At 45.6% G+C, this 20,144-nt stretch overlaps 1 protein-coding gene across 1 annotated transcript; it reads left to right on the top strand.

Moving 5' to 3' along the window:
- The first annotated feature begins 317 nt into the window (after positions 1-317).
- On the top strand, positions 318-18,644 carry cul4a (cullin 4A). The gene is made up of 19 exons (XM_084152682.1): positions 318-545; positions 1,142-1,257; positions 3,167-3,271; positions 4,014-4,082; positions 4,210-4,283; positions 4,571-4,733; positions 4,916-5,005; positions 6,382-6,464; positions 7,442-7,509; positions 8,032-8,150; positions 8,323-8,515; positions 8,719-8,934; positions 11,022-11,107; positions 12,066-12,173; positions 12,397-12,510; positions 12,638-12,743; positions 16,248-16,420; positions 17,371-17,523; positions 17,796-18,644. Exons 1-19 carry the CDS (start codon positions 404-406, stop codon positions 17,889-17,891), a joined length of 2,274 nt encoding a protein of 757 aa, XP_084008808.1. The 5' UTR covers positions 318-403; the 3' UTR covers positions 17,892-18,644.
- The last annotated feature ends 1,500 nt before the right edge of the window (positions 18,645-20,144 follow it).

Here is a 20,144-nt window from a genome sequence, read left to right as displayed (position 1 = left end):
AATTTGTTTCACACATGGAAGTCTGAAAAATATAACATTTAATATTTGCCAAATTTTAATATGGGCCAGGGAGTGACGCGGCGTGTATACTAAAGTGTTTGTTTCGCGTATAATTCCGCTAACCTGGTAGGCTAGCTAACGTTAGCTGACTTGAACGAAATATAATTTTCAGTTGTTCGGTTTATCCAAAAGTTTCCTAAGTTTTATGGCTTTGGTCTAGGTATCTACTTCTGTGTCAGCGAGGGATCGGACTAAGTGGTGCATCGTGAATGATTTTAAGCAACAGGGTCAGAGTTGTATAATCCAACTTTAGGCTCGTTTGAGAGGACAAGCAGAAGTGCCGCTGACAGGCTAAATTTAGCTAACAACTCTTCACAACAACGGCCCTCTGCATTATCTAATAATGGCAGAAGACATACGACAGGACAAGAAAGCAAACTTCTCTGCTCTGACGGAGCACAACAACAACGGAGTGACGAGGACTTCTGGCCTGGCCTCCAACAAAGCTGGCGCCTCCAAGAAATTAGTTATTAAAAATTTCAAAGGTAACGCGTGCTGAATAGCTAGTTAACGTTAGCTAGCTAGCTAACCGTGATAGGTAGCTAAACGTTATTTAGCCGTTTGGCCTGACTATCAACTATATGCTAGTAATTGGCTAACTAGTTAACTCTACTTGTGTAACTTGTAACTCCTCATAAATTGCAGTGTAACTTGAGTTCATATTTTTAAGTTGTCCATGATAGCCAGCTGGGTAACCTAGGAAGTTTCCAGACCATGTTAGCTTGTGACATATTTGACGCAATTAATAGCCATGGCATGTAAACAACTGAATATTCCGTTGCAACCAGCCCTGGAAATATTACTCAACTCTGTTTACATCATCTAGCTAATGACATTCTTGCAGAATAAATATATCTATTACATTTTAGAAAACTGGACATTTCCTGACATTTGTTGACTCTGTCCCTGCCAGATGTTTACAAATGGTTGAACATGCATTCAACTGTTTACAAACAAACTTCAAATTTCTCCTAGTTTAAGTGAGGTACCCAGCCAGAGGCGTAAAAAAACTGTCATGTTGCATTGATTGTCTGTCCATTTTGCTGTGCCTTGGTGTGGTGTAACGGTTGTGTGTTCCCAGACAGGCCAAAGCTAGCAGAGAACTACACTGAGGACACCTGGCTGAAGCTTAGGGATGCAGTAGGAGCCATCCAGAACAGCACCTCCATCAAGTACAACCTGGAGGAACTCTACCAGGTCAGGCCTAAAGCATCAAACAGACAGTGGTGCTTTCAGGACATAAAACAAATCACATTGTATTTGTCACATACACGTGTTTAGCAGATGTTATAGCAGGTGTAGCGAAATGCTTGTGCTATACTTGAGGCTACAGCCCTTATTTTCCATTCTAAAACATAGGCCTAGTTCATGTGTCCACCGGGCCTTGATGACATGACTATATCCAAGTCCCAGTATTTCCATGTGAATAATATGTACCGATATGGGCACTTTACACTTTTCATCTGTATGATGCCATTACTCCAGCTGTCTTGTCGTGTGATCTGCTGGTTGCCCCAGCCAGTCTGGGTGGGTGGTGCCAACTGACACCCTATTTAGGGTACTATTTAGGGTATAGGGTGTCATTTGGAACGCAGCATAGATTTGGAGGTGGCATCGGTCCTAGGACACTATGCCTCTCTCTAATCTCAAAGTATTGGAGAGGAGCGCTGCCCCATGCCAGCCAGCAGGTCCTGTAACTCACATCAGCAGTCAGTCAGCATACCTAACCACCATCCTGTTGACTTGGCTAACCCTATCACTCTGACCATTCACCATCCTGTTGACTTGGCTAACCCTATCACTCTGACCATTCACCGTCCTGTTGACTTGGCTAACCCTATCACTCTGACCATTCACCGTCCTGTTGACTTGGCTAACCCTATCACTCTGACCATCACCAGCCTGTTGACTTGGCTAACCCTATCATAATAATAATAATAATATGCCATTTAGCAGACGCTTTTATCCAAAGCAACTTACAGTCATGCGTGCATACATTTTTGTGTATGGGTGGTCCCGGGGATTGAACCCACTACCTTGGCGTTACAAGCGCCGTGCTCTACCAGCTGAGCTACAGAGGACCACACCAGCCTGTGGACTTGGCTAACCCTATCACTCTAACCATCACCAGCCTGTGGACTTGGCTAACCCTATCACTCTAACCATCACCAGCCTGTGGACTTAGCTAACCCTATCACTCTAACCATCACCAGCCTGTGGACTTGGCTAACCCTATCACTCTAACCATCACCAGCCTGTGGACTTGGCTAACCCTATCACTCTAACCATCACCAGCCTGTGGACTTAGCTAACCCTATCACTCTAACCATCACCAGCCTGTGGACTTAGCTAACCCTATCACTCTAACCATCACCAGCCTGTGGACTTAGCTAACCCTATCACTCTAACCATCACCAGCCTGTGGACTTGGCTAACCCTATCACTCTAACCATCACCAGCCTGTGGACTTGGCTAACCCTATCACTCTAACCATCACCAGGCTGTGGACTTGGCTAACCCTATCACTCTAACCATCACCAGCCTGTGGACTTAGCTAACCCTATCACTCTAACCATCACCAGCCTGTTGACTTGGCTAACCCTATCACTCTAACCATCACCATCCTGTTGACTTGGCTAACCCTATCACTCTGACCATTCACCATCCTGTTGACTTGGCTAACCCTATCATAATAATAATAATAATATGCCATTTAGCAGACGCTTTTATCCAAAGCAACTTACAGTCATGCGTGCATACATTTTTGTGTATGGGTGGTCCCGGGGATTGAACCCACTACCTTGGCGTTACAAGCGCCGTGCTCTACCAGCTGAGCTACAGAGGACCACACCAGCCTGTGGACTTGGCTAACCCTATCACTCTAACCATCACCAGCCTGTGGACTTGGCTAACCCTATCACTCTAACCATCACCAGCCTGTGGACTTAGCTAACCCTATCACTCTAACCATCACCAGCCTGTGGACTTGGCTAACCCTATCTTGTAACTTATCTGTGTGTGTGTCCTATAAACAGGGTGGGATAACTGACAGAATTTAGGAATGCTTAGTATGTTTCCCTCTGTCTCTCTCTCAACTCTGTTTCAGGCAGTGGAGAACCTGTGCTCCTATAAAGTCTCCCCCACACTCTACAAGCAGCTCCGTCAGGTCTGTGAGGACCATGTCCAGGCCCAGATACACCAGTTCAGAGAATATCCTTTACACTGTGTATGTCTTTGTGTGTGAAAGTGCGCATGTGTGTGTGGATGTTATAAAATCCTGTTTGATAGATTTCATGTCGAGACTTGATAAGAACGTCTGTGTCCTGTACGATGCCACATGACAGTGGCTCCTCTGAGAAGATGCACATGTTTTATAACTATCTCTGTAACATGTTTTTTTTTTTTTTATAGTTGATTTGTATGCCGCACCGTTGGCCTGGGTCTCCCTGATAACACTTGTTTATCTGGTTAGTTGTGACTGGGGGGGCCTAAAAGGAACCTGGCAGCCTCCTGTCATAGAGCTGTATTTCAGCAGGCTGCTGTGTAGTAGTTGTGAGACTTATCCAGAGACTTACAGGAGCAATTAGGGTTAAGGGCACATCAACAGATTTTTTTCACCTAGTCGGCTCATGAATTCGAACCAGTGACTTTTCGGTTACTGGCCCAACGCTCTTAACTGCTAGGCTACCGGACGCCCAGGGGGCACTTTGGACCTCTTCCAACAGCTAGCTGCGCACAGCGACACACTGCTTGGACTGATGGCAAATAAAAACAACTATGAATATCCCTGTAATGGTGTTCTCTATAAACTGACTACACAGTATTTAGTCGTCAGAAGGATGTGACGTTTTTTTAACCACAACCTGGTGCGAGCCGAGGCACCCTCCAAAGTGTGAGTTTGACTGTTGTGTTTTATTGAATTGAGGCCCGTTCCTTAACCTTAACATCTCACAGAGTCCCTGGACAGCCTGTCTTTCCTGAAGAGGATGAACCGATGCTGGCAGGACCACTGCAGACAGACGGTTCGTCAGACAGCCTTTTTCATCTCACCTTTGACCTTTGTTTATCATGTGACATTTAATCTGTCTGAAATGTATGTTGTAGATTAATATAATGTATGTTTGTAATGTGTAACCTTGTTTACTACAGATCATGATCCGGAGTATCTTTCTGTTCCTGGACCGTACCTACGTGCTTCAGAACTCCCTGCTTCCCTCCATCTGGTAAGAGCCCTGTCCACTAGCTATTAGGAAACATACATTCGTCCGTTCTCAGTGGCAAACGGCTTTTCCTGTTCTGTGATGGTGAGCATTTCATTATGGCCTTAACGTGACCATGGCTGCGTCTGAAATGGCACCCTATTCACTATTTAGTTCACTACTTTTGACTAGGTCCTATCTGGGCAAAAATAGTTATATGTAGGATATAGGGTGCCATTTGGAATGCAACCCATGTGTTTGTCCTATGACCGTGACCATTACTGTTCATCATGACCGTGTGTGTTCCACAGGGATACTGGGCTGGAGCTCTTCCGGACCCACATCGTGAGCGACGGGGCAGTCCAGAAACGTACCGTCGACGGGATCCTTGAGCAGATCGAACGTGAACGCAACGGAGAGACCGTGGACCGCAGCCTTCTCCGCAGCCTTCTGGGCATGCTCTCAGACCTGCAGGTGATTGGTCAATTCTTCATGGGGCTTGTTTTACCATTGGCCAATCAAATGTAAAACTTTTGTTCCATAGGCAGATAGTATGTAGATTGTCTGATCTCCTGGCGTAATCTATTGTCTCTCTCCTCAAATCTGTGTAGATTATCTGGAGATCTCCTGGTGTAATCTGTTGTCTCTCTCCTCAGGTGTATAAAGAGTCGTTTGAGGAGCGGTTTCTGATGGAGACTAACAGACTGTATGCTGCAGAGGGACAGAGGCTGATGCAGGAACGAGACGTGAGTGACCGCTGTCAATCAAATGCTTTAATCCCATATTATGATCATGCCCCTATATATGTAGCATATCTGGGTTTCCCCTATAAAGGTAGCATATCTGGGTTTCCCCGATATAGGTAGCATATATGGGTTTCCCCTATATAGGTAGCATATCTGGGTTTCCCCTATATAGGTAGCATATCTGGGTTTCCTCTATATAGGTAGCATATCTGGGTTTCCCCTATATAGGTAGCATATCTGGGTTTCCCCTATATAGGTAGCATATCTGGGTTGCCCCTATATAGGTAGCATATCTGGGTTTCCCCTATATAGGTAGCATATCTGGGTTGCCCCTATATAGGTTGCATATCTGGGTTTCCCCTATATAGGTAGCATATCTGGGTTTCCCCTATATAGGTAGCATATCTGGGTTTCCCCTATATAGGTAGCATATCTGGGTTGCCCCTATATAGGTAGCATATCTGGGTTGCCCCTATATAGGTAGCATATCTGGGTTGCCCCTATATAGGTAGCATATCTGGGTTGCCCCTATATAGGTAGCATATCTGGGTTGCCCCTATATAGGTAGCATATCTGGGTTGCCCCTATATAGGTAGCATATCTGGGTTGCCCCTATATAGGTAGCATATCTGGGTTGCCCCTATATAGGTAGCATATCTGGGTTGCCCCTATATAGGTAGCATATCTGGGTTGCCCCTATATAGGTAGCATATCTGGGTTTCCTCTATATAGGTAGCATATCTGGGTTTCCCCTATATAGGTAGCATATCTGGGTTTCCCCTATATAGGTAGCATATCTGGGTTTCTCCTATATAGGTAGCATATTTGGGTTTTCCCTATATAGGTAGCATATCTGGGTTTCCTCTATATAGGTAGCATATCTGGGTTTCCCCTATATAGGTAGCATATCTGGGTTTCCCCTATATAGGTAGCATATCTGGGTTTCCCCTATATAGGTAGCATATCTGGGTTTCCCCTATATAGGTAGCATATTTGGGTTTTCCCTATATAGGTAGCATATCTGGGTTTCCTCTATATAGGTAGCATATCTGGGTTTCCCCTATATAGGTAGCATATCTGGGTTTCCCCTATATAGGTAGCATATCTGGGTTTCTCCTATATAGGTAGCATATTTGGGTTTTCCCTATATAGGTAGCATATCTGGGTTTCTCCTAGTGACGGTCATAAGTGTGGTCCTCTGTAGCTCAGCTGGTAGAGCACGGCGCTTGTAACGCTAAGGTAGTGGGTTCGATCCCCGGGACCACCCATACACAAAAAATGTATGCACGCATGACTGTAAGTCGCTTTGGATAAAAGCGTCTGCTAAATGGCATATTATAAATTATATTATAAGTGACGCGTGTGTGTGTGTCCAGGTGCCAGAGTACCTGCATCACGTGGCTCGTCGGTTGGATGAAGAGAACGATCGTGTCATCAGCTACCTCGACCAAAGCACTCAGTAAGACCCGCCTCTTCCTCCACACCCCTTAGACTGACAGGCCTGTGCTCCAGTCAGACCAACACCTTAGACTGACAGGCCTGTGCTCCAGTCAGACCAACACCTTAGACTGACAGGCCTGTGCTCCAGTCAGACCAACACCTTAGACCAGGGTTCTTCAATTCCGGTCCTGGAGGGCCGAAACACTTCTGTTTTTTTTATTTCTACCTGGTAGTTAATTGCACTCACCTGGTGTCCCAGGTCTGAATTAGCCCCTGATTAGAAGGAGAGGATGAAAAACAGAGGTGTTTCGGCCCTCCAGGACCGGAATTGAAGAACCCTGCCTTAGACTGACAGGCCTGTGCTCCAGTCAGACCAACACCTTAGACTGACAGGCCTGTGCTCCAGTCAGACTAACACCTTAGACTGACAGGCCTGTGCTCCAGTCAGAGTAACACCTTAGACTGACAGGCCTGTGCTCCAGTCAGAGTAACACCTTAGACTGACAGGCCTGTGCTCCAGTCAGACTAACACCTTAGACTGACAGGCCTGTGCTCCAGTCAGACCAACACCTTAGACTGACAGGCCTGTGCTCCAGTCAGAGTAACACCTTAGACTGACAGGCCTGTGCTCCAGTCAGACCAACACCTTAGACTGACAGGCCTGTGCTCCAGTCAGAGTAACACCTTAGACTGACAGGCCTGTGCTCCAGTCAGAGTAACACCTTAGACTGACAGGCCTGTGCTCCAGTCAGACTAACACCTTAGACTGACAGGCCTGTGCTCCAGTCAGACCAACACCTTAGACTGACAGGCCTGTGCTCCAGTCAGACCAACACCTTAGACTGACAGGCCTGTGCTCCAGTCAGAGTACACTAGATCATCTCACAGATTTGAACCTCTTCACGTTCTCTTTCACCCCCTCCTCCATCTGTCATCTCTCTTCTCTCTCTCTCCTCTCGCTTCCCTTTCTCTCTCCTATCTGTTTGTATTCAACAGGAAGCCACTTATCTCTAATGTAGAGAAGCAGCTGCTTGGAGAACACATGACGGCCATCTTACAGAAAGGTATCTACCAGCAGTGTGTGTGTGTGTGTGTGTGATATTGACCCTCTCCTCCAGGTCTCAGTATTCTAGTAGATGGTAACCGTGTGATATTGACCGTCTCCTCCAGGTCTCAGTATTCTAGTAGACGGTAACCGTGTGATATTGACCGTCTCCTCCAGGTCTCAGTATTCTGGTAGATGGTAACCGTGTGATATTGACCGTCTCCTCCAGGTCTCAGTATTCTGGTAGATGGTAACCGTGTGATATTGACCCTCTCCTCCAGGTCTCAGTATTCTGGTAGATGGTAACCGTGTGATATTGACCCTCTCCTCCAGGTCTCAGTATTCTGGTAGATGGTAACCGTGTGATATTGACCCTCTCCTCCAGGTCTCAGTATTCTGGTAGATGGTAACCGTGTGATATTGACCCTCTCCTCCAGGTCTCAGTATTCTGGTAGATGGTAACCGTGTGATATTGACCCTCTCCTCCAGGTCTCAGTATTCTGGTAGATGGTAACCGTGTGATATTGACCCTCTCCTCCAGGTCTCAGTATTCTGGTAGATGGTAACCGTGTGATGGAGCTGGCTCTGCTCTACCAGCTTTTCAGTAAGGTGAAGGGAGGACTCCCCACTCTGCTGCAGCACTGGAGAGACTACATCAAGGTACTTTCTCTCTGTCCGTCTCTCTCCTCTGTCTCTCTCCTCTCTGTCTGTCTCTCTCTCCTCTCTGTCTGTCTCTCTCTCCTCTCTGTCTGTCTCTCTCTCCTCTCTGTCTGTCTCTCTCACTCTGAAACATTTCTATTGATTCCTGTCTCACTGAGGTGTCTCCTAACAGAGTTTTGGTGGTGAGATTGTGGGCACCCCAGAGAAGGATAAGGACATGGTTCAAGACCTATTGGACTTTAAGGATAAGATGGACAACGTGGCCCAGGGCTGTTTCAACAGGAACGAGAGCTTCATCAACGCTATGAAGGAGGCCTTCGAAGCCTTCATCAACAACAGACCCAACAAACCTGCTGAGCTCATCGGTGAGGAGACGAGACCGCTGTGGGTGTAAAGAGCCAGAGCAGGAGATATTTAAAGGGTCCTGGAATCTTAAAACAAAGGACTTTTGCTCCATTGCTTAAGATACCAGTCAGGGGTCCCACACCAGTTATGTTTGAGTGTTTCCTGTATGTTTTATCTAACTGGTGGTGTCCTGTCTCTGTGGTGGTGTCCTGTCTCTGCACAGCGAAGTACGTGGACTGTAAATTGCGGGCGGGCAACAAGGAGGCTACAGAGGAGGAGCTGGAGAGAATTCTAGACAAGATCATGATCATCTTCCGCTTCATCCATGGGAAGGATGTGTTTGAGGCCTTTTATAAGAAGGACCTAGCCAAACGCCTGCTGGTGGGGAAGAGTGCCTCGGTGGACGCTGAGAAGTCCATGCTGTCCAAACTCAAACACGGTAAGTTGTCCAAACTTCAACACTGTATGATAACAGGATACAATGCAGTGATCTCCAAAATCACAGGTTTGTCACCATCACATGTTATGGTATCTGTGTTGTGGCAAGCTTTGTCTGTGGGCAGGGCCAGAAAGGAACTTGTTGGTCTACCAGCCACTGTGGCAGGTAGATAAAAAAAAAAAAAAAAAATATCTACCTGCCACTCCAGTTTTTTTAACCTTCGTAATGTTTCTAAAACAATAAATGTATTACTAGTAAGCAGTGATGTGGTATATTGCTAATATTTATTTCATTTTGTGACCCAAGTCTTTTAACCAAAATATCTCAGATGAGAAGGATGTTAAGCTGCCCCTTTTTAAGGGCGGGAGGTTACGGAGGCAGCGGTGGTACTCCAGCCGCTGGAGTGGTCAGTGACAGTGTGCCTGTGAGATATTAGACTACATCATCTGACTAGTAGCTGATGTCTTCACTAGCAGTTGAAGCAAAGTCAAACATTGAAAAACAACCTAGCTTGTGAACAAAACATTGTAAATGGCCAAGAAACACAAGGACAAAGTCTCACTTCAGTAGACTTTCCAGTAAATTAGACAGACTTCTATGCCTGTGTGCAACGTGTCTAAATCACAGTGCTCCCCAGCCAGGCAGTGTTGCTGCGCGTCGCGGGAGATATACAGTGCTATGAAAAAGGATTTGCCCCCTTTCTAATTTTCTCTACTTTTGCATATTTGTGATACTGAATGTTATCACTGTGGAATGCAGAGTTTGGTTTTCGCCAGGAATTACTGGAACCATGTCTTCCAAAAAGTTATACTTTTGAATCATCTGTCCATAGAACGTTCTTCCAAGAGTCTTGATTATCATCCAGGTGCTTTTTGGCAAACTTGAGTCAACTTTTTGGATGAGATGGGTCCCATTATGCCTGGCGTAAACCAAACACTGCATTCCACAGTAAGAACATCATACCAAAGGTCAAGCATGGTGGTGGTGGTGTGATGGTTTGGGGATGCTTTGCTGCCTCAGGACCTGGACGACTTGCCTTAATAGAAGGAACCATGAATTCTGCTCTGTATCAGAGAATTCTACAGGAGAATGTCATGCCATCCGTCTGTGAGCTGAAGCGCAGCTGGGTCATGCAGCAAGACAATGATCCAAAACACACAATCAAGTCTACATGAAAATTGCTAAAAAGCAACAAATTGGAAGTTTTGAAATGGCCTAGTCAAAGTCCAGACCTAATCCCAATTGAGATGTGGCAGGACTTGAAACGAGCAGTTCATGCTTGAAAACCCACACGTCACTGAGTTAAAGCAGTTCTGCATGGAAGAGTGGGCCAGAATTCCTCTACAGCGACGTGAGAGACTGATCAACAACTACAGGAAGCATTTGGTTGGAGTCATTGCAGCTAAAGGTGGCACAACCAGTTATTGAGTGTAAGGGGGCAATTACTTTTTCACACAGGGGAATTGGGTGTTGCATAACTTTGTTTATGAAATAAATATGTAATAGTTGTGTTATTTGTTCACTTATGTTCCCTTTATCTAATATTAGGTTTTGGTTGATCTGATAACATTCAGTATCACAAATATGCAAATGTAGAGAAAATTAGAAAGGGGGCAAATACTTTTTCATAGCACTGTTTATATGATTCCTAGTTCTTTGTGTGATTTTTATCTACCATCTATGAAACAAAACGACACACTTTCAAAACAGCTACTGCAGCATTTTATTTAGCTATAAATGTGCTCATTCTTGACTTCTAACTACATTTTTATTTGCAAATGCGAGTGAAATGCTCGCGTTTTAAGAAATGACCACCCGCCAACATGGCTGCTGAAATAAACATCTTACCCGCCAATGTCAAAATGTACCCGCATAGGTTGTTTTTCAATGTATGACTTTGCTTCAACTGCTAGTGAAGACATCAGCAGAGGTCAGCCTATCGGTGGTTTGTTAAACTCAATGGTCACTATCTCTGGTGTGTGACTGTAGAAGCACCACCCCAAGTCACGAAGTCATGCACTGTATTACTCTATAAAACCTGTAAACGGGAAGTGAGTGTGATGGTTTGTGGCTTCCTGTCCCTGCAGAGTGTGGAGCGGCCTTCACCAGTAAGCTGGAGGGGATGTTTAAGGACATGGAGCTCTCCAAAGACGTCATGATCCAGTTCAAACAGGTTAACACACAGACTCATCAATATCACTATAGTTATAATATAATAGGCCATTTAGCAGACGCTTTTATCCAAAGCGACTTAGTCATGCGTGCATACATTTTTGTGTATGGTAGTTGCTGTAATAGATTTACCATCAGTGAATCGTAGATGACTACATTGTCTCACGTCAGATGGCGTCACTCCTCCGTGACACTCGTCCCTCAACCGATCTGTCTTGTAAACTTGGAACTCGTATTTGAATATTGAGCGTCCGCCATTAAAATCAAAACATACTGTAGTTCCTAATCACTGCGCTCTCGTATGACTCCATGAAATCGGATGAATAGCTAGCTAAATTAGTACAAAAATGTTGTGACAGGGATTTAATAGTTTGCAATTGTGAGAAAATAATAACAAACCGGTAGCTATCTCCTGTACAAGTTTTGTGCCAGGACATTGGTCGCTAGTGCTGTGACTTTCAGCTGTGGAGCTGTTGTAGCTAGCTAGCTAGCTAGCTAGCTTACTGACATGGTTAGCTAGCTAGCTTACTGACATGGTTAGCTAGCTAGCTTACTGACATGGTTAGCTAGCTCTTCCTTCACTTACATAAAAAGCTTGCTTAGCCTGTTTTAAATTACCCTGAAGTTGTAGACCTGCAGCCACACAATTAAGAGGAACCGACTTATCAGTAATCAGTCCGTAGATCAACAAGTTTCTCTGTGAATGTATCGTTGGGTCAGATGAGCATAGCAGCTGACTCTGGAGGCTACTGCAATGACTGGTGGCAGAACAACAGCTGCTTCATCAAAACTCATCATAATGTTAGCATTAGCTCTACTAGTTCCAGACTGTTCTTTACACACCGTTTTCCAAGAAATTAAGGATTTGACTTTCTCCCACTACAGGACATTCATGTATTGAATAAGGTTGTCTCCCCCAGTACATGAATGTATTGAATCAGGTTGTCTGTCTCCTTCAGTACACCCAGAACCAGAGTGAGCCCAGCCAGATGGAGCTGACGGTCAACATCCTCACCATGGGCTACTGGCCCTCATACACTCCTATGGAGGTCCACCTGCCCCCTGAGGTATGTCTGTCTGTGTGTGGTTGGGTGGTGTGTGTATGCTAGCAAAAAGTATTGCAGGATGTGTAAATGTAATCTGAGTGTTGGTTAGGTTTTTATGAAGCATAGATAAAGTTTCTATGCCCCCTCTCTCCCTGCCCTCTCCCCCCCCCCCCCCCCCTCCTCCTCCTCTCCCCCCCCCCTCCTCCTCTCTCTTCCCCCTCATCTCTTCTCCCCTCCCCCCCAGATGGTGAAGCTCCAGGAGGTATTCAAGCTGTTCTATCTGGGGAAACACAGTGGCAGGAAGCTCCAGTGGCAGCCCACCCTGGGCCACGCTGTTCTGAAGACTGAGTTTAAAGAGGTGCGAGTGAAAGGACCAGAGAAACACTGGCTTTTTTTGTTTCAAATTTCTAATGCGTCTTTCACAAGAAGAAGCTGCGGGTGTCTGTTCTAGACGCGTCTCAATAACTGTGTGCGTCTGTCTACAGGGTAAGAAGGAGCTGCAAGTGTCTCTGTTCCAGACGTTGGTACTACTGATGTTCAACGAGGGGGAGGAGTTCAGCATGGAGGAGATCAAATCAGCCACTGGCATAGGTACAGCTTCTCCTCTGTCTGTTTTCATAGGTACAGCTTCTCCTCTGTCTGTCTTCATAGGTACAGCTTCTCTTTCTTTCTCTTCTTCTTTCTTTCATCATAGGTGCAGCTTCTCTTTCTCTCGATTACATTTATTAGGATCCCCTTTAGCCAATGGCGACAGCTATTCTTACTGGGGCCCGACACATAATGAAAAAGACATTACAGACAAAATACTTTACAATTTACAGACATTTAAAAACATTAACATGTAGTGTGTGTGTGCGCGTCTATCAGTTCCACATACAGTTGAAGTCGGAAGTTTACATACACTTAGGTTGGAGTTATTAAAACTCGTTTTTCAACCACTCCACAAATTTCTTGTTAACAAACTATAGTTTGGCAAGTCGGTAAGGACATCTACTTTGTGCAGGACACAAGTAATTTTTCCAACAATTGTTTACAGACAGATTATTTCACTTATAATTCACTGTATCATCAATCCCAGAACAACAGCAAAGGACCTTGTGAAGATGCTGGAGGAAACGGGTACAAAAGTATCTAAATCCACAGTAAAACGAGTCCTATATCAACATAACCTGAAAGGCCGCTCAGCAAGGAAGAAGCCACTGCTCCAAAACCGCCATAAAAAAGCCAGACTACGGTTTGCAACTGCACATGGGGACAAAGATCGTACTTTTTGGAGAAATGTCCTCTGGTCTGATGAAACAAAAATAGAACTGTTTACCCATAATGACCATCGTTATGTTTGGAGTAAAAAGGGGGTTGCTTGTAAGCCGAAGAACACCATCCCAACCATGAAGCACAGGGTGGCAGCATCATGCTGTCGGGGTGCTTTGCTGCAGGAGGGACTGGTGCACTTCACAAAATAGATGGCATCATGAGGAAGGAAAATTATGTGGATATATTGAAGTAACATCTCAAGACACCAGTCTGGAAGTTAAAGCTTGGTCGCAAATGGGTCTTCCAAATGGACAATGACCCCAAGCATACTTCCAAAGTTGTGGCAAAATGGCTTAAGGACAACAAAGTCAAGGTATTGGAGTGGCCATCACAAAGCCCTGACCTCAATCCTATAGAAAATGTGTGGGCAGAACTGAGAAAGCGTGTGCGAGCAAGGAGGCCTACAAACCTGACAGTTACACCAGCTCTGTCAGGAGGAATGGGCCAAAATTCACCCAACTTATTGTGGGAAGCTTGTGGAAGGCTATCCGAAACGTTTGGCCCAAGTTAAACAATTTAAAGGCAATGCTACCAAATACTAATTGAGTGTATGTAAACTTCTGACCCACTGGGAATGTGATGAAAGAAATAAAAGCTGAAATAAATAATTCTCTCTACTATTATTCTGACATTTCACATTTCTTAAAATAAAGTGATGATCCTAACTGACCTAAGACAGGGAATTTTTACTAGGATTAAATGTCAGGAATTGTGAAACTGAGTTTAAATGTATTTGGCTAAGGTGCATGTAAACTTCTGACTTCAACTGTACATCATACGTCAGTACATACACACAACAAGTAGGTCACATGGGGAGAGGCGTTGTGCCGCGAGGTGTTGCTTTATATGTTTTTTAAACCAGGTTTGCTGTTCACTTGCGCTATATAAGACGGGCGTTCCATGCACTCATGGCTCTGTATAATACTGTACGTTTCCTTGAATTTGTTCTGGACCTGGGGACTGTGAAAAGACATCCGGTGGCATTTCTGGTGGGGTAAGTGTGTGTGTCAGTGCTGTATGTAAGTTGACTATGCAAACCATTTGGAATTTCCAACACAATGTGTTTTTATAAAAACAAGAAGTGATGCAGCCAGTCTCTCCTCAACTCTTAGCCAAGAGAGACTGGCATGCATAGTATTTATATCAGCCCTCTGATTACAATGAAGAGCAAGACGTGCCGCTCTGTTCTAGGCCAGCTGCAGCTTAAATAGGTCTTTCTTTGCAGCACTGGACCACATGACTGGACAATAATCAAGATAAAAGCAGAGCATCAATTACGGACAGACCTCTCCCCATCTTTACAACCATTGAATCTATATGTTTTGACCATGACAGTTTACAATCTAAGGTAACACCAAGTAATTTAGTCTCCTGAACTTGTTCAACAACCACACCATTCATTACCAGATTCAGCTGAGGTCTAGAACTTAGGGAATTATTTAAACCAAATACGATGCTCTTAGTTTTAGAGATGTTCAGGACCAGTTTATTACTGGCCACCGATTCCAAAACAGACTGCAACTCTTTCTTAAGGGTTTCAGTAACTTCATTGGCTGTGGTTGCTGATGCGTATATGGTTGAATCATCAGCGTACATTGACACACATGCTTTGTTTTAATGCCAGTGGCAGGTCATTGGTAAACATATACTGAAAAAACATGTTAATGCAACACTTTCAATGATTTTACGGCGTTACAGTTCATATAAGGAAATCGGTCAATTAAAATAAAATAAATTCATTAGGCCCTAATCTATGGATTTCACGACTGGGCAGGGGCGCAGCCAGGCCCAGCCAATCCAAATGAGTTTTTCCCCACAAAAGGGCTTTATTACAGACCGAAATACTCCTCAGTTTCATCAGCTGTCCTGGTGGCTGGTCTCAGACGATCCAGCAGGTGAAGCCAGATGTGGCGGTCTTGGGCTGGCGTGGTTACAGGTGGTCTGCGGTTGTGAGGCCAGTTGGACGTACTGCCAAATTTTCTAAAACAACGTTAGGTGCAGTTTATGGTAGAGAAATGAACATTCTGGCAACAGCTCTGGTGGATATTCCTGCAGTCAGCATTACAATTGCATGCTCCCTCAACTTGAGACACCTGTGATATTGTGTTGTGTGACACAACTGTAAATTGATCATGCGGTTTAATCAGCTTCTTGATATGCCACACCTGTCAGGTGGATGGATTATCTTGGCGAAGGAGAAATGTTCACTAATGGGGATGTAAACAAATTTGAGCACAATCTGAGAGAAATAAGCTTTTGTGCATATGGAACATTTCTGGGGTCTTATTTCAGCGCATGAAACATTGGACTAAACACTTTACATGTTGCGTTTTTATATTTTTGTTCAATATAGAAAAGAGTAGAGGGCCTAGAGTGCTGCCCTGCGGAACACCACACTTTACATGTTTGACGTTAGAAGCTTCCATTAAAGAACCATCTGAGTTCTATTAGATGGCTCTGAATCCACGATGAAAAGCCATAACACACACGTTTTCTCAACAACAGGTTATGGTCAATCATGTCAAAGGCTGCACTGAAATCTAACAGTACAGCTCCCACAATCTTCTCATTATCAATTTCTTTCAACCAATCAGTGATTTGTCAGTGCAGTACATGTTGAGTGCCCTTCTAGTCACCTCTTTCTCTCTCTACATTCATCTCATTGCATATTTGGGGTCAATAACATTTCGGCTCATTCATGAAATGCATGTAATTTCCCCATTTTAAACTTGATGAAAGGAAGTATTGTAACCGTGATCTGTGTCCCCCTTCCGTCCCCAGAGGAGGGTGAGTTGAGGCGTACCCTGCAGTCTCTGGCCTGTGGGAAGGCGCGCGTCCTCAATAAGAGTCCCCGGGGGAAGGACATAGAGGACGGAGACCGCTTCAACTTCAACAACGACTTCAGACACAAACTGTTCCGCATCAAGATCAACCAGATTCAGATGAAGGAAACGGTAGGGTTTACACCTCTCTCTCGCTCTGAAGGAAACTGTAGGGTTAACACCGCGCTCTGAAGGAAACGGTAGGGTTAACACCGCGCTCTGAAGGAAACGGTAGGGTTAACACCGCTCTCTGAAGGAAACGGTAGGGTTAACACCGCTCTCTGAAGGAAACGGTAGGGTTAACACCGCTCTCTGAAGGAAACGGTAGGGTTAACACCGCTCTCTGAAGGAAACGGTAGGGTTAACACCGCTCTCTGAAGGAAACGGTAGGGTTAACACCGCTCTCTGAAGGAAACGGTAGGGTTAACACCGCTCTCTGAAGGAAACGGTAGGGTTAACACCGCTCTCTGAAGGAAACGGTAGGGTTAACACCGCTCTTACCCCTCTTATTCTGTCATTCCTACACAACGTTGTGTCAAGTCTGTGCCTGCCTACAGAAAGGACTGCTGACTCCTCTAATCATTACATTTTAGTCATTTAGCAGACGCTCTTATCCAGAGCGACTTACAGTTAGTGAATGCATACATAATTTTTTTTCCAACCCCCTGTGGGAATCGAACCCACAACCCTGGCGTTGCAAACGCCATGCTCTACCAACTGAGCTACATCCCTGCCGGCCATTCCCTCCCCTACCATGGACGACGCTGGGCCAATTGTGCGCTGCCCCATGGGTCATAATTACTATCTGTTATATCAGACTAACTCATCCATATAATGGGGCTTTCCCCTGAGGGTTGACACCTCATCAAGTTCCCGTCATTAAATCTTATTGCGTAAGTTATGAGTTCCACCCTTTCGTCATTGGAGGTAGTGTGGCCAGCATGCGTCCACACAGTCAACTCTAGGGTTGGAGTCATTTTAATTCAGGAAGTGAAACGTTCACAGAAAATAAATGTGGAGTTACATTTCTGTGTGTTTCTGTTTCTGTGTGTCTCTGTTCATGCGTCTGTGTGTGTGTCCAGGTTGAGGAGCAGGTGAGCACCACTGAGCGTGTGTTCCAGGACAGACAGTACCAGATAGACGCGGCCGTGGTCCGCATCATGAAGATGAGGAAAACCCTGAGCCACAACCTGCTGGTGTCAGAACTGTACAACCAGCTCAAGTTCCCCGTCAAGGTACTCTCTCTCTCTTTCTTTCGCTTTTGTTTTTTCCTACCCTGAAATATACAGTCACAAAACAGGCACACATCAAGTAAACTGCACTGTACACAGCTCTAGGCTGCACACCCACCCACAGCTCTAGGCTGCACACCCACCCACAGCTCTAGGCTGCACACCCACCCACAGCTCTAGGCTGCACACCCACCCACAGCTCTAGGCTGCACACCCACCCACAGCTCTAAGCTACACACCCTTCAGTGTCATTCCTCTGTGTGTTCTCTCCTCAGCCTGGAGACCTAAAGAAGCGGATTGAGTCGCTGATTGACAGAGACTACATGGAGAGAGACAAGGAGAGTCCCAACCAGTACCACTATGTGGCCTGAGGGAGTCGCCACCTCCATCCTCACCACTCCTCCGGTGCCCTGCCAGTGGGCTCAGCAAGTCGGCATCAGCTGACCCTGATATAGCCCCGCCCCGCCTCTCCTTGACCTGCCCCACCCCCTCACCGCCCCTCCCCCCCTGCTTCTGGGGCCCAGCTCAGAGAGGGCCAGTCTGGAGGCCAGAGCCCCACCTGGTCCTGCACCAGCCCAGCCAACACCACCCTCAGGGGGGACTCAGAGCAGGGCAGGCTGGGTCGTGGGGCTGGAGGAGTCTGTCTGGTGGGTGGGAGACGGCCGGCACAAATATCCGCTGACAACGCTAACAAAGAAGAGAACACAGCGCTATCTCAGATGTTGTTGTTGTTGTTGTTTTTTGGGGGGGGGGGGGGGGGGTTGTGATCCATCCACCTTTATTGTTATCAGTCTATCAGTTCCACTGTAGTTTAGCGCGTGGTGATTTTTCTGTTTTTTTCTGTGTGGTAACATAACATGCACCGGCCTGGGGTAACACTATGACAGTGTTGTCAGACAGGGAACAGGAACAGGGTTTGGGGGGGGGGGGGGTCACATGGACATGGATACGGATACAAGGAGTGACAAGGGGAGGGATGATTTTGAGATGGGGTCGGGGGACACTGTCTCCTGGATTAGCGTTCTCCTGTCTTTTGACCAACACTTTCCACGCTCTTTTGTAGACCAGATTGTATTCTTTGTAAGAGAGAGAAAAGAAACATGAATAAATTGATATTTAATGAATGAAGAAGAGTTCATTCATGGTCTGATGGTGTGAACATCAAATGGATTGAGTACTTGTGTATAACATAGTGGTGTGTACAGTGAGGGGAAAAAAGTATTTGATCCCCTGCTGATTTTGTAAGTTTGCCCACTGACAAAGAAATTATCAGTCTATAATGTTAATGGTAGGTTTATTTGAACAGTGAGAGACAGAATAACAAAACAATCCAGAAAAACGCATGTCAAAAATGTTATAAATTGATTTGCATTTTAATGAGGGAAATAAGTATTTGACCCCTTTGCAAAACATGACTTAGTACTTGGTGGCAAAACCCTTGTTGGCAATCAGAGGTCAGGCGTTTCTTGTAGTTGGCCACCAGGTTTGCACACATCTCAGGAGGGATTTTGTCCCGCTCCTCTTTGCAGATCTTCTCCAAGTCATTAAGGTTTCGAGGCTGACGTTTGGCAACTCGAACCTTCAGCTCCCTCCACAGATTTTCTATGGGATTAAGGTCTGGAGACTGGCTAGGCCACTCCAGGACCTTAATGTGCTTCTTCTTGAGCCACTCCTTTGTTGCCTTGGCCATGTGTTTTGGGTCATTGTCATGCTGGAAGACCCATTTTCAATGCCCTGGCTGAGGGAAGGAGGTTCTCACCCAAGATTTGACGGTACATGGCCCCGTCCATCGTCTCTTTTGATGCGGTGAAGTTGTCCTGTCCCCTTAGAAAAACACCCCCAAAGCATAATGTTTCCACCTCCATGTTTGACGGTGGGTATGGTGTTCTTGGAGTCATAGGCAGCATTCCTCCTCCTCCAAACACGGCGAGTTGAGTTGATGCCAAAGAGCTCGATTTTGGTCTCATCTGACCACAACGCTTTCACCCAGTTCTCCTCTGAATCATTCAGATGTTTATCGGCAAACTTCAGACGGCCCTGTATATGTGCTTTCTTGAGCAGGGGGACCTTGCGGGCGCTGCAGGATTTCAGTCCTTCACGGCATAGTGTGTTACCAATTGTTTTCTTGGTGACTGTGGTCCCAGCTGCCTTGAGATCATTGACAAGATCCTCCCGTGTAGTTCTGGGCTGATTCCTCACCGTTCTCATGATCATTGCAACTCCACGAGGTGAGATCTTGCATGGAGCCCCAGGCCAAGGGAGATTGACAGTTATTTTGTGTTTCTTCCATTTGCAAATAATCGCACCAACTGTTGTGACCTTCTCACCAAGCTGCTTGGTGATGGTCTTGTAGCCCATTCCAGCCTTGTGTAGGTCTACAATCTTGTCCCTGACATCCTTGGAGAGCTCTTTGGTCTTGACCATGGTGGAGAGTTTGGAATCTGATTGATTGCTTCTGTGGACAGGTGTCTTTTATACAGGTAACAAACTGAGATTAGGAGCACTCCCTTTAAGAGTGTGCTCCTAATCTCAGTTTGTTACCTGTATAAAAGACACCTGGGAGCCAGAAATCTTTCTGATTGAGAGGGGGTCAAATACTTATTTCCCTCATTAAAATGCAAATC

The sequence above is a fragment of the Coregonus lavaretus genome (assembly GCF_964263955.1).
Source record: "Coregonus lavaretus genome assembly, chromosome: 35".
Lineage (NCBI taxonomy): Eukaryota > Metazoa > Chordata > Actinopteri > Salmoniformes > Salmonidae > Coregonus > Coregonus lavaretus.
Note: the sequence above shows the minus strand (reverse complement) of the source record. Positions and strands in the feature narration are given on the sequence as shown.

What these genes read in the sequence shown, in the direction of transcription:
- cul4a (XM_084152682.1), top strand. Translation starts at nt 404, where the DNA reads ATGGCAGAAGACATACGACAGGACAAGAAAGCAAACTTCTCTGCTCTG. An exon ending in AGATACACCAGTTCAGAGAA is followed by an intron (nt 3,272 to 4,013) that starts TATCCTTTACAC and finishes TAACATCTCACA; the next exon opens with GAGTCCCTGGACAGCCTGTC. An exon ending in GGCTGATGCAGGAACGAGAC is followed by an intron (nt 5,006 to 6,381) that starts GTGAGTGACCGC and finishes GTGTGTGTCCAG; the next exon opens with GTGCCAGAGTACCTGCATCA.